This window comes from Cyclospora cayetanensis, unplaced genomic scaffold (assembly GCF_002999335.1).
Source record: "Cyclospora cayetanensis isolate NF1_C8 unplaced genomic scaffold, CcayRef3 CcayRef3_contig_44, whole genome shotgun sequence".
Classification (NCBI taxonomy): domain Eukaryota; phylum Apicomplexa; class Conoidasida; order Eucoccidiorida; family Eimeriidae; genus Cyclospora; species Cyclospora cayetanensis.
In genome coordinates this window covers 79,761-92,158 of record NW_020312414.1, presented here as the reverse complement: position 1 = coordinate 92,158, position 12,398 = coordinate 79,761, and the positions used below count along the sequence as shown (strand labels likewise).

The window sequence follows — 12,398 nt, the reverse complement described above, 5'->3', positions numbered from 1 at the left end:
AACAGTAAAGTTATTGGATGCTTTACCAAAAGTGCATTTGCCTTGTCCTGTCATTATCCCTCAGAGTTTCCAACATAAGGGAAGAGGGACAGCTAGGGGTCACGTAGCTGCACCCTTTAGGCACACGAGCACCCGAAGCTAGTTGCGCAAAGTGCCTTCCCCATACGTACACAAAACTGCTTCGCCTCACATCGCCCCAAACACTTCTCTGTAGTAAATGGATATCCGAACAAGCAGACCAAGTGGTCAACTTTTAAATAATATTTTCCTGTCGATAAGTAGTGCAGTACAAGTGCCACGCCCCATAAAACAATCTCTCCATACATAGCCGGGACATGCAATGCAGTCGATTTCAAAACCCCCAAATGAGGCATTTGCAGAAGAACTGTAGAGCCCAAATACCTCAGAGGACTCGCGCATAAATCTGAGTGTATTAAACACTTCAAAACAGCAAATTTTCAGGCAATACTCATAGACTGAGCTGTTTATTTTAGGCAGAGCATGCTCTAGGAAAGGAAAATTACCAACGAAAACGAGCAATTCTGTCTAAGGCGATTAGTGTTCTTAACCAGGGCCGCATGTTATTCCGCAGGCACCGAAGCTCACAACTCTTCTTCCTCCTACCAGAGTTAAGCGCTTTCCAACCCTATTTCACTAGAATATGCAGTGCTGTATCTCCTTATCACTGAGAGCCTCAAATCCACCACTTTAAGGGCTCCCTGGAAAGCTTCCGCCTCCACTAGATTCACTTACCAACGCGGCAAAGTCCTCGAACAACTTGGCGAGTTTTGGAAACACTTGACGACAATATTGGTAGTACCATCGCACCCAAACTCAAAAAAATCGAAAGGAAAGACCAAACCATTTTTTGTGAGAAAATCGCGAGTAGAACTCGCCGTCTGGTTGCAAACTTCGTCTAGTAAGTGTCGGGCGCACCTCGTTAAGCCTACCGAGCCATTAGGACCAAATCCTCATGCCCGGAATTCCCCCCCCTCCACACCCGACTGACACTGATCTTCATCCGTGTTTGCCCATCTGGAGCCTTTAGCATACATTCGCATGCATTGGCCTGCTGTCCCCCCAAGCAATTTGCTGTCAAGGGTGGCTGCTGCCCACGGATAACTGAGTCCAGGCCCGTATCGTAGAGGGTTACCCGAGGGTAGACCAGTGATGAGGAAAAGCAGCGGGCCGACGAGTGTACAGGTGTATTATATCTCCCGTAGCGCAAGGAAGAAAATTTAAAGCCAACGATTTGTCTAGGTACAGATTCGTTGGTATTGCAGAAGAGTGGGATTTGCACGCTAGGTCCGTCCATCTGGGCCAGGGTGGTGCTCAGCGGTCATGTTATGGTCAGTGAGTAGGCGATTTCAAAGTATGCCAAAACACACCCGAACATCCAACTGTTCGAAGTACCGACTGACTTTTCCTTGCTTGTCAAATATGCAGGAGTGGCCTGTATTTGTTTTGGAAACCTCCCGTACCCCGTACTTCGTAAATGCCCCATCGGCCGTCTGCTTAATTGCCGACTTACTGCCAATCCTGCAACCACCTTAGTGGCACTTCAGGTGGGCCCAAAAAGCCAGTGGTAAAACAGCTGTCCATCTACAGTGCCTAAGGGGTCGTATTTCTCAAGGCACGGATGTATATGTAGAATCCTTTGATACTGCCGTCTTTAAAAATTTCACAAACCTTCCTATAGAGCTTATTTGCGGAAGCCAACCTATCAGGGCTTCTGTGAAAACTTGAGTTGTGCTCATCCGTTGGCGGATGATTAACTGTGCATGAAGTGGGCTACCATTGAAGTACTGCTCACTTAATGAAATTTCTGCTACAGGGCACTTGGATTTTCAATTAATGGAGGTAGAAAACGAATTGTGTCTCCAACAGGATGGTAGTCTTCGAGTATTTTTGCATGATTATGGCTGTCACACGTTTTGGTCGGCGTAGCATCATCAACGCGCCCGTAAAGGCATTGTCGGCTGAAACCGCATGCCTATCCACCATATGTAGAGCTACTGCGCTTACATCAGCTTGCAAGGTGGTCTCTGCAGGCCAAACAAGCGTTAAACTAAAGCGTTCCACCGCAGGGAAGCTTTTTCCTCAGCCTTTTGACAAAATACGCCGAAATTTTCGAGTGCCAAATAACTTTATTGAAAGAAAACAAGTGCTGTATGAAAACCTGAAACATCCTCGTACTTAGAGCTTGCAGAGGACCGGAGAACAGCTGCACCAAATCACGCGATTCTACCAAGCGCAACGCCCAATCTAAGGTCTCCGCAGGGACTTAAATCCAGAGTCGATACACGCTTAATGGAATGTTGCTTAATGATCCCAAAAGATATCATTCATTTGTTTGCTCACAACCCTGAAAGCTCTCGAAATGAGGGCAGACGGGCATCAAGGGTGCGCGTAGCTGCACCCTCTAAGCACTTCAAGCACACAGGGCTAGCTGCACAGAGCATTCAGCGCGCACGCACACAACAATGCATCCTTCTATATCGAGCTATAGATACTCTGCAATGAACGAAATATACGGACAGGGAAACTATGTAATTTATCTTTAACTAGTTCTTAGTTAAATATTCAAGTGTAGTAGAAAGTCTTCAAGGGTCCAGGGGACCCCAGTCAGAAGAGAGAGCCCTTGTAAGGAAACAGCCAGCAACATTTTGTTACGTCCTAGTTGAACTGTGTTTTGCAGAGACTTTAGATGAAGCGCTGCGATCTCTATTTGGCGAATAAAATGAGTCGCTTCATTTGGTGGTTTTGGCAGGCTTTTGGCAGCACCTACTTTGCTTGAGTAACCTATCTCGCTGTCTTTGACCCAGAGTCTTGTGCTCTGATCCCCACTTTGGCGACGAATGCTGACGCCCACCGTTGCGTTGTCCGCTCTAGTTCACGTTTTATGAGTTGCATTGTAACATACACTTTCCACTACACTGCTTATGCTTGATAAAAATAAGCAAAGATTTGGCTTCAGAATTTGTTTGTTCCTACATCACTTTGCGTCCATAGGTGCGTCACCTCGATTCAAGGAGACACAGTGTTGCTTGCGTGTGCGCTATACCCTACTTTCAATCAGCTGTGAATACTCGAGTGCTTAGAGACTGCAGCTACGCACACCTTGGTTGTCTCTCTTCCCTAGTCAGGAAATCTACGGGGCACGGGCAAGGGACGGTAAGAGCTCTTTTGACGAACACTCAATAACGTTCTCTCAGGCTTGTATCGAGTCTGAAGTTCGTGTCTCCCCACGGCGGCCTCCGATGGGCGTGCAATCAACTGGATGGAGGGAGGCTTTAGGTGGAGGGAGGCTTTAGGACTAAAAGATACCTGGAGCCTATAAGCCCTCACCCATTAGGGCTACTGGCTGTGGGTCAAGTCTTAAACCTATGGGATCCTGGCTCAGGTTTTGTTTTTGTTGCTGGTGGTCTCTGTTAAGTCTTCGGAAAGCCTAGGGTCAGTAGGAGAGCTGCTGAAGTACCTGGGTCTAGTTGCTCGGCTTTGCAATTTTCCCTTTCACGCGTCCTCTAGTATATCAGACAACACCCTAGTGATTAACGAAAAACTCTAGTGTTTAGCATACGAACAGTTATGGGGGCCCCAAAGCAGTCCAGGGGCCCTTTAAGAACACCAAGCGTGCCGCTGCCGCCGCCGCAGTACAAGAACTGCGCCTGGCTCTTGCTGAAATGTTCAAGGAAGGGGAAACTAAGGAGAAGGGGGGCCAAATAAGGGGAAATAGGCTTCTACATGATCTAGTCACTGAGCCATTATTAGAGGTCTATGGTCTGGGGTCCCTTTATGCAGCATTCGCTATGGTGTAGCTGCTGCTGCGCTACTGCAGCTGCGAGGACCCCATATGCATTGCCGCCCTGTTTTTCTCTGGCGGTCCGCTGGAGGTGCTTCTAAAGAGTCAGACTCCTTCTGCCTTCCCCTGTGCCGATCTGTGACTCTCGCGTGCTGCTGCTGTTACTGTTGCTCGTACAGCAGCAGGGGTCCGCGGCGAGACTCAAGCCCACCGAGCGCCCGTCGTTACTCCTTGTGAGCTTCCTACCGACAGCAGCCTCTTTTTTCACACTCTTTCATGCTTTTCCATCCTCTCCATGCTGAGCAGCGAGAGGGGGCATTGTGCTGCAGCAGCGGTTACACCAGGGCTGAGGCTTGCAGTTTTACGGGGTCCCCGCTTACTCCTCAAGGATGCCTGCTCGACCAGGGAGGGCACATCTCTCATTTTCCTCGTGTCTGAAGCTCGCGGACCTCTTTGCTTTCGCAACAACTAGGGAGCTCATTTGTCTTCCGTGACCACTGGTCTGTGCCCTCCTTGGCCGCCTTCTTCTGCTTCTCAGGCTGCACATTTCCGCCACTTTCTCCCCCTCCTCAGTGCGTGTTCTGCCTTGTATTGGCGCATCAACTCATCGTCGTGACTGATTCCGCTCCCAGATCAGTGGGGCCTAGATGATGGAGGGGTCTCCCCGTCCCCCTTCTGATCGCGAACGGGATGTTGCACTGGTACCCGCAGTGTTGCGCCGCGGTCAATCGGGGAGGAGCAGGCTGCTAGTTGACGAGGAACTGGCGCTCTTTGGCTCTACTTCTCCCGCAGACAAACGCAGAGAGGGGCGTACTGTGCTGCCCGTCAACCGGGAGCTGCTGGCTGGCGTTGATGCAAAGGGCAATGAAGTTCCGGTGGATCCGAAGGGTGTGGAGGACAGCTTAGACATATATTCTGTGCTCATAGAATAGTGAGTCTGTGTTAATTGTGGTTTCTCCTTGCCGCACTCACATATTCCGAAGTGTATCCTGCTACGAGGCAGACGCACATGTGTATATGCCTCTCCAAACCCTTCTTCCTTTCTCGCCTTCTCTCCAACAATCTGCTTCGATGAACATGAGGGAAACTTGAAAGGCCTTCTTTTGTCATGCTGAATTCGTGATAGACAAGCCTACACCGGAGGTTCTTTCAATGCTTTGCTGTTTACGCGTCCGTGCCGGATAACTGTAGCAGAAATTCATCATGGCTACTTTACTTTTCATCTACTTAGTAAGTGTGCCTGAGGCTTTTTGTTTGTAGCGCGAAGATGCCCGGGTTTGTTCCAGAGGGCGTTTATTGCATGCCAACGTGGAACGACATCCGAAGTATGGGCAACGGCACGCCATTTGGCAGAGCCAAATCTGGATACAGTAGAGTAGCTGCAGTATATATATATTCATATATCCTTGGAAGCATGCAGTACACTGTCTACGTTTTCCTGCCTGACCTAACGAAAGGGTGCATGGGAAGATTTCCATGGCCTTTCTCACCCCCTTTTCCATTTCATCAGTCATGCATACCCTTACCACTGCTGGTGGTTCTTCCCAACAAACACGGCAAGTAGCGCCATATGAATGCATTGTGTCAAAAACCAGAGGACACCCTGTCCTGTGTGCTCTCTTCTCCTTGTGACTTTCGCTCAGCGTGGGACGGGGTGGTGTTCCCTAGCCACGGAGTGTACAGGGGAGGAATCTTTAAATTCAGAATTGCCATTCCTAAGGATTATCCGAGCGTGGCGCCGCGCGTCACATTTCTCTCCAAAGTCTTCCATCCGCTTGTTGACCCTAAAACTGGAGAAGTCTGCATTCAGGTATGCACCTAGATCGAACTGTTGACGGTGTGGACGCGTGGTATGTATGCATTTCCACCCACTAACATGGGAGAAGCGCTACAATCTTTGTTGTCGAGGCTGGCCCGATCATCTTGTTAAAGGCGGTTAAGCAGGATATCATTAAAATAGGGTTAGCAGAAATCTGTGGTACCAAAGAGCGTTGAAGCACGCACTTGACTAGAAATCTGGGGTCAGAAAGATGCACTGAAGCAATAGAACGTGTAGGATCTCACTCATTCGCCGCGAGGGCTACTGCTGTGTGCGTCAAAAATCGCTCCTTATCCCATGCACCACCTAATTCCTCTCAGCTCGTGTCAGGTGCTCCTCGTATTGGCATCCGTTCCTACTTTAGTAGTTTCGGGATTTTTCTTGTGCTGTCTTGAAAGGTGAACAGTCAGTTGTCCTCTGTCATAGTACTTTCAAAGATTCACTTTGGTCTAGTGGTTACTTTCAGCAGAACCTTCGGAAGCTTGAAGCTTGGGCTCCTGCATTCCTGCTTTGCCTCTCTTGATACGACATTCTGTTGGAGATTGGGCCATCACTAATCTGGATACCGCATTACTTGTGAAGGAAATGAGATTTGAACGAGAGCTGTACTTGTTGCCGCCCGGCTTTCTTTTGTTTCCTTTTCGCAGGCGTACTTTAAGGAATGGAACAGCGAGCGACATTATATTCCAATGGTGCTGCTGTACTTGAAAAGCATATTTTTCTCCAAAGACTTTCTCAGGGGCACTGCTGACAAAATGAACTGGCGAAATGAACGCGCCGCGCAGCTGTACGTGAACCCAACGTCGAGGCTGAAAATATCAGGAAATAAATTATAATGTTCGTTTTTTGCTTTGGTAGTCTAATATACCTACGCTGCTTTTCTAGTTGCATGGGTAGACCACGTCCCTGTTTTGTTTGATCTTATAAAGCCAGCTTCCTGAAAAACAAACAAGTGACGTGAACCGCTTTTTATATGTAGACCAAGCATTTTGCTAATACAAGTTTTGGGGTGTATCGTAAGTTTTCGAATAGCACAGCATACGGCCTGAGGGTGGGCATTCGATCTTTACGTGCGCGAATAGTGCCGTCGTATGTTGCTGGTGGCATGAGAGTACGGCTCTCGAGTATCTCCACTTGGCAGAGTTGTCGTTATTATATGTGCTATATTACTGGCCCTGCTATACTATTCTCTGTGCTTTTTCTTTCTTCAGTTTCCGAGACGACAAGGCCACGCTGTTGGGCGAAATACGTCAGTGCGTTAGGGATTCCCAGGAGCAGTGTTTTGAGGCAGTGCCAAGAGACAACGCGATTGCAGCAGCTGCGGCTCCTGATGAACGAGAACCCCTGGCTGCGGCATCCGACGACTTGAAGGGTTCTCAGACACATTACCCGGGAATAGGGAAAGGAGAAAAAACCGATGATGAGACAGGCTTTGTATTCAATTTTCAACCTTTCCACCGCCATCAGAAGCCCTTGCTGCATGCAATTTCGCTATTGGTCGTGGATGACGCATGTGCGGACCGTACTCAGGCGTTCGTTGAATGGTTCATCGACGACTGGTGCAAAGCCGAGTTTGAAAAGGAAGAAAAACGAGAAGAACAACAACAAGTGTAATACGACTGTTGTGTATTCCTTCTTGTTTTATTTAAATTATACCACCCTGGTTACTAGCATTGCAAGAGAATACAGCCAGTCTCGCACTTATTGCTTACATTAAAACCACTTATGCACAATCAAGTATACAGGTCTCCCTCGCGCCTACAGGACACTACTTTGTGCCAGCAGAAACAGCTCAACGGCTAGTAAGGCCAGCAATGCGGACACTATTGACGCCACCTAGCCCGTCTTAGTTAATCGTTACCACAGTACGCTGCTCGCATCTACCCTATCATCGAAACATCTCAGGGCTAAGGGGGTTAAGTTTGGTGGCAACGCTACGAGGACCATGCTTTTGTGCTGAACTGAACTACCTGGCCTGGCATGGCTCGCCTGTTCACTTGAGTAATCCCCGCAACAAGTGGGCATATGATAAACAATGCGGGAACCCCAGAAAAAAGGGGGGACTGCTGGGTTGAGTATAGGTGTTGGAACTGGAATCTGCTCCCCGTGTCATCGGGGGTGGGTGGGATTGAGGGCAACAGGAGAGCCACTCATTAGCAAATGCTGCTCTTGTTTAGCGGCAAACACTGCTGTCCAGACAGCTGGTGCCGCCCATCGTCTATAAACGCATACTTTTAGGGTAGCATCCTACCCTACCCGCCTGTTGCCTCCTCCCCCACACCTACGAGGTGGGAGCAGCTCCGAGAAGGATGAGTATTCAGTGCTGCTGCGCAGCATCTTAAAGAGTTTTCTATACTTGCTTTCGCTTTTCAATGAGTGTGGAACGGCTTCAGAGTACCCCTCGGTACAGACAGCGGGTTTCCGTGGTTAAGAATAAGCTTGTGCCCCTGAGCCTTGAGCGCCTCGAAGCAGTTCTTCTTGCACTCTAGATCCAGCCATCTGCATTCTTTGCATCGCTCCTTGGGAGAAATGAAAAACAGACGGCCATGCCAAGTGAAGTCCTTCTTGCGACCATCCAAGCCCACGAAATCAGCATTCGAAGGAACGGGTGGCTTAACCGCGCCGTGCGCGTGGCCCTTATAGGCGAGGTACAGTGCCACCCCGAAGAAGAAGTAGGCATGCAGCCCGACGAACATGATCATCTTACGCTCATACTCAGTAATTAGGGGAGTGGCTAGTCGGCTGTACGGATCCAGGTCCAAGATCCACGCCTGCCGAGAATTCCAGCGGGTAAGAAAGCCGGTGACGTCGAGCCAGCGGTACACAAAGTTGCCCGTGCGTTCCCACATCCCTGGCTGGTGACGCACGAGAGCATGCAGCAACTGCTGTTGCACAGCCCCATAACGCATCGTAGCAGCTGAGTCAGAACTCTGCAACAACAAGGGAGAGGTCCGCAGCAACAGCCGCCTGCTCCCTGATGCCGCTGATGCAGCGGCACCGACCGGCGCGCTCATCATCCTGAGAGGAGGTGGAGGGAAAGAGAAACAGAGAAGAAAGTCGTGTTGTGACGCCAGTTGCCGCGCTAATAGGCACGCGGCCGCTGGTGATGGACGCTCTCAGCGCTGCTACAGCCGCCGCCTCTCTGGCAGGACGAACGATCCGCAGCAACGCGTTTATTGCGGTTTTGCTCAAAATTGATCGAATCTTCTGGCACTCGGAAATCGAACCAGTGGGAGGGCTGCTGCTGCAGCAGCGTCAGAGATTCCCTGCATGTGTATGCATTAGGCCCCGTCGCACTCCGTGGAGGCGGCAGCAGCAGCAACAGCGTCCGTGAGGCCTTGCCAGGCAGCAGCAGCTGCACCAACTGAAGCAGCACTGAACTGCCTATCGTCATATGCTTCCTGTTTCCGCTAATCGGTTGAATCAGCAGCCCGCTACCGCTTTCAGTGCCTCTCTCTTTTGCTGCAGCCGCCGTTGCTTCACGGGATAAGCCCCCCCTCTCCCCGCAGCCACGGCCGTTTGTCGCTGCAGGTAACTCTTTTCTTTCCCTCTCGCGGCACTTTCTTATGTGATACCCAGTGGAGAACGGCAGCCGCACAAATAGGCACGCAGGTACGGGAACTGTCGCCGAAAGCGGAAAGCCCCTGCAGCCGCGGAGAGCACCAGCAGACGGCTGGTGCTCTCTGAGACACCTCATTTTGAAGGACCTCCTGCGCATTAAAAGCAGCCAAGAATTTTATCAGAGGGAGACGAGGCGCCGGCGCTCCTCGGGGCAGTAAGGGCGACACGACGGACTGCGGGTCGTATGCATATACATATATGTATGTATATATAGTGCAGGATTTGCGCGCACAAAGTAGCAGCAGCACGATGAATCGATACGGGCGGCCTCCACCCAAGAACGATGACGAACTTCTCAGGCACGGAAAAGTATCACAGGCTGCATCTGACTCCTACGGACCTGTGAGTGCCAGTGCGCATCGAGTCTCCTCGTGGAATAGCCCAGCAGGATACAGCGGCAGCAACACTAGCAGCCACACGCAGCAGCATGAACTCCCGTGGTGGAAGCAGCAGCGCCCGCCTAGGGAGCCACGCCCCCCTCCCTCTGTACAGGGTTGTAGCCGCAGCAACGCATACCCTAGCCATCAACAGGAGCAGAAGCTGCAGCACGAGCCGCAGCAGAAGCTGCAGCACGAGCCGCAGCAGAAGCTGCAGCATGAGCCGCAACAGAAGCTGCAGCATGAGCCGCAGCAGGTGCTGCAGAGGTATCAGGCCTCCCCGAAATTTGGTAACAGCAGCAGATATGAGCGTCACACATTCAACAGCAACAACACTATGGGGTCTGTTTCCCGCCGTAGCCGCAGCTCCCCGAGGCTGACAGCAACAACACCCTACAGCTATAGCAACGGGAACAGCAGCAACAGGGCAGCAAGCGACAAACGCACAATTATCTGGTCCAACAGCGCTTATCCACGCCAACCCCAGCAGTACCAGCAGCACCACAATCAGCAGCAGCAGCACCACAATCAGCAGCAGCAGCACCACAATCAGCAGCAGCACCACCACCCTCCACAGCAGCAGCACCACCACCCTCCACAGCAGGAGCACCACCACCCTCCACAGCAGCAGCACCACCACCCTCCACAGCAGCAGCAGCTGCTGCTGCAGCAGCAGCAGTACCACTCTCCACAGTACCAGCAGCACAACCTGCAGCAGCATCACCAGCCGCCTTCAGGGAGGCACCGGTGCTGCAGCCGTAGCCGCAGCTACAGCCGAGAGCGGCAGATCTTCACGAAGGAGGGGACGCAATATGAATCTGTATATGACGCTGAAAGAGACAGACGCAGAGGGGGGAGGGCCTTTTCTCCTCTGGATCAGTCTGCTGCTCCTTTTTCGAAGCCGCATGGATTCAGTGGACGGCTAGTGCCTCATGCCGATGGGCGCGCGCAGTCTGCATGCCGCTGTCGCCATGGTCTCGTGTGCAGGATCTGTCAGGATAGGCTTCCTCCTCCGTCATCTGCTGCTGCATCTGCAGCTGCTGCGCCTCGCCTCCGGTGCAGCAGCGGCACAGAGACTTCCGACGGGGGGGGGGGCAGTCCTCGAGGAAGAGCAGGTGTTTCTTGGCTTCCCATGACGGGCAGTTCTCAGTCAGCTTTACCACCAAGTCACCTCCGCATCGACGCTGCTGCTGCTGCTGCTCCTCCTCCTGCTCCGGGCACTGCTGCATATGCGTGGCAAGAAGCTGAGGCAGATGCAGCTGCCGCTACTGCCAGGAGTCATGCAAGACGATCCCCCCCACGTAGCAACACGTGGCACCAGCAGCAGCCGCCTCCGTACCGCTCGCGTCCGCAGCAGCAGCAGCAACAGCAGCAGCAGCAACAGCAGCAGCCGCCCCCCCCTCCTCAGAGACAGCATCCGCAAGATCAGCAAGGGCAGCAGCAGCAAGCGCACCAACAGCAGGTGCAGCAAGAAGAGCATCCAGACCGCTGTGTGCCTTGCATGTGGTATTTCTGCCATCCCTTTGGCTGCAACAAGGGGGCTTCATGCCGCCGCTGTCATCACGAGAGCCATCGCGATCCTTCTTCGCTCCTCCACCCCTTCTCCCTGCTGCACATTAGGGGCCGCTGCATGCCGTGCAGACGCATAGCAGCCGAAGGCCTCTGCATGCATACCGGCTGCGTTTTCTGCCATCATCCTGACCATCACGTTCCGCTCAGTACCACGGGAGAAAAGCAACAGCAGCAGCAGCAGCAGCGCCGGCTACAGGAGCAGAGACTTGCACCGATACAGCGTCTGTCATACGATCAGGGAGCCCATGTGCGAGGAGTTTGCCGACCATGCGCGGCTTTCTTCTGCTCCCCTGAGGGCTGTAGGGGGGGCACAGCCTGCAAGCGCTGCCATGATGCTTCGCATGCTAACCCGTACTTGCCCTCTCATCCCTCTGTGCTGCTGCATCTCAAGAGATGCTGCGAGCCATGTGCAGCGTTCCTGCGGGGAGAGTGCTCGAAGGCCCCCTCGCTGTGTTTTTCTTGCCATCACCCAAGCCATCAGCAGCACCAGCCGCCGAGTGAGGAGCCGCGAGAAACAGAAAAACTGGAGCCGCAAGAGGAGGCGCAGAAGCAGCTGCAGGAAGAGATGCTGTTGCTCCAGCATCAAGAGCACGAAGAATTGCAAGCGGACGACGATGAACACTGGGATCTCGTCAGCGAGGGATGCGCCGTGTACAGCGCAGGCTCACCTGGGGAAGACGGGCAGCAGCAACAGCAGCAACAGCAACAGCAGCAACAGCAGCAGCAACAGCAGCAACAGCAACAACAGCAGCAGCAGCAGCAGCAACAGCAGCAGGCTGCAGATGTCCATTTACCCGAAGGCGAGCAATGCGAAAGCGGCAGTAACGAAGGGCCTCGGGGTAAGGAATATGAACAGCAGCAGCAACAGCATGCGGAGTATGACTACCAGCAGCAGGAAGATGAGGACGAGGCAATAGAGCAGCGGCAACAGGAAGGTCAGGCTCTGGAGGAGCAGCCTTCTGGGTAGGGGGCCGTTTGCCTCGTCGCAGCTGCGATCGGTCCGTCTCTTTAGCCATCCGCCTCTGATGTTTCCATTGGAGCATGCATGCATGTAGTAGCGACAGCGGTACCTGTTGCAAATGTATGATGTGTTGGGAGCGCTGCAATCAGGGAATCGTGTGTGGCACAATGCAGCCACTCCACTGCTGGACTCAACTCCACCTTAACGCTGCATGAACTCGAAGCACGCATTGTGATTTAAGAGCAG

At 52.3% G+C, this 12,398-nt stretch overlaps 3 protein-coding genes across 3 annotated transcripts; 2 read left to right on the top strand and 1 right to left on the bottom strand.

The window, feature by feature from the left end:
* The first annotated feature begins 4,452 nt into the window (after positions 1-4,452).
* On the top strand, positions 4,453-7,235 carry LOC34619291 (AKT-interacting protein). Its single transcript, XM_026334530.1, has 5 exons — positions 4,453-4,733; positions 5,063-5,127; positions 5,446-5,612; positions 6,269-6,408; positions 6,833-7,235. The coding sequence occupies exons 1-5, from the start codon at positions 4,453-4,455 to the stop codon at positions 7,233-7,235; spliced, it is 1,056 nt and encodes a 351-aa protein (XP_026190315.1).
* Positions 7,236-7,990: 755 nt separating this feature from the next.
* LOC34619292 lies at positions 7,991-8,638 on the bottom strand. The gene has a single exon (XM_022732590.1). It carries the CDS (start codon positions 8,636-8,638, stop codon positions 7,991-7,993), a length of 648 nt encoding a protein of 215 aa, XP_022589216.1.
* Positions 8,639-9,491: 853 nt separating this feature from the next.
* LOC34619293 (histone-lysine N-methyltransferase 2D) lies at positions 9,492-12,158 on the top strand. Its single transcript, XM_026334529.1, has 3 exons — positions 9,492-9,626; positions 9,735-9,797; positions 11,016-12,158. The coding sequence occupies exons 1-3, from the start codon at positions 9,492-9,494 to the stop codon at positions 12,156-12,158; spliced, it is 1,341 nt and encodes a 446-aa protein (XP_026190314.1).
* Positions 12,159-12,398: the final 240 nt, after the last annotated feature.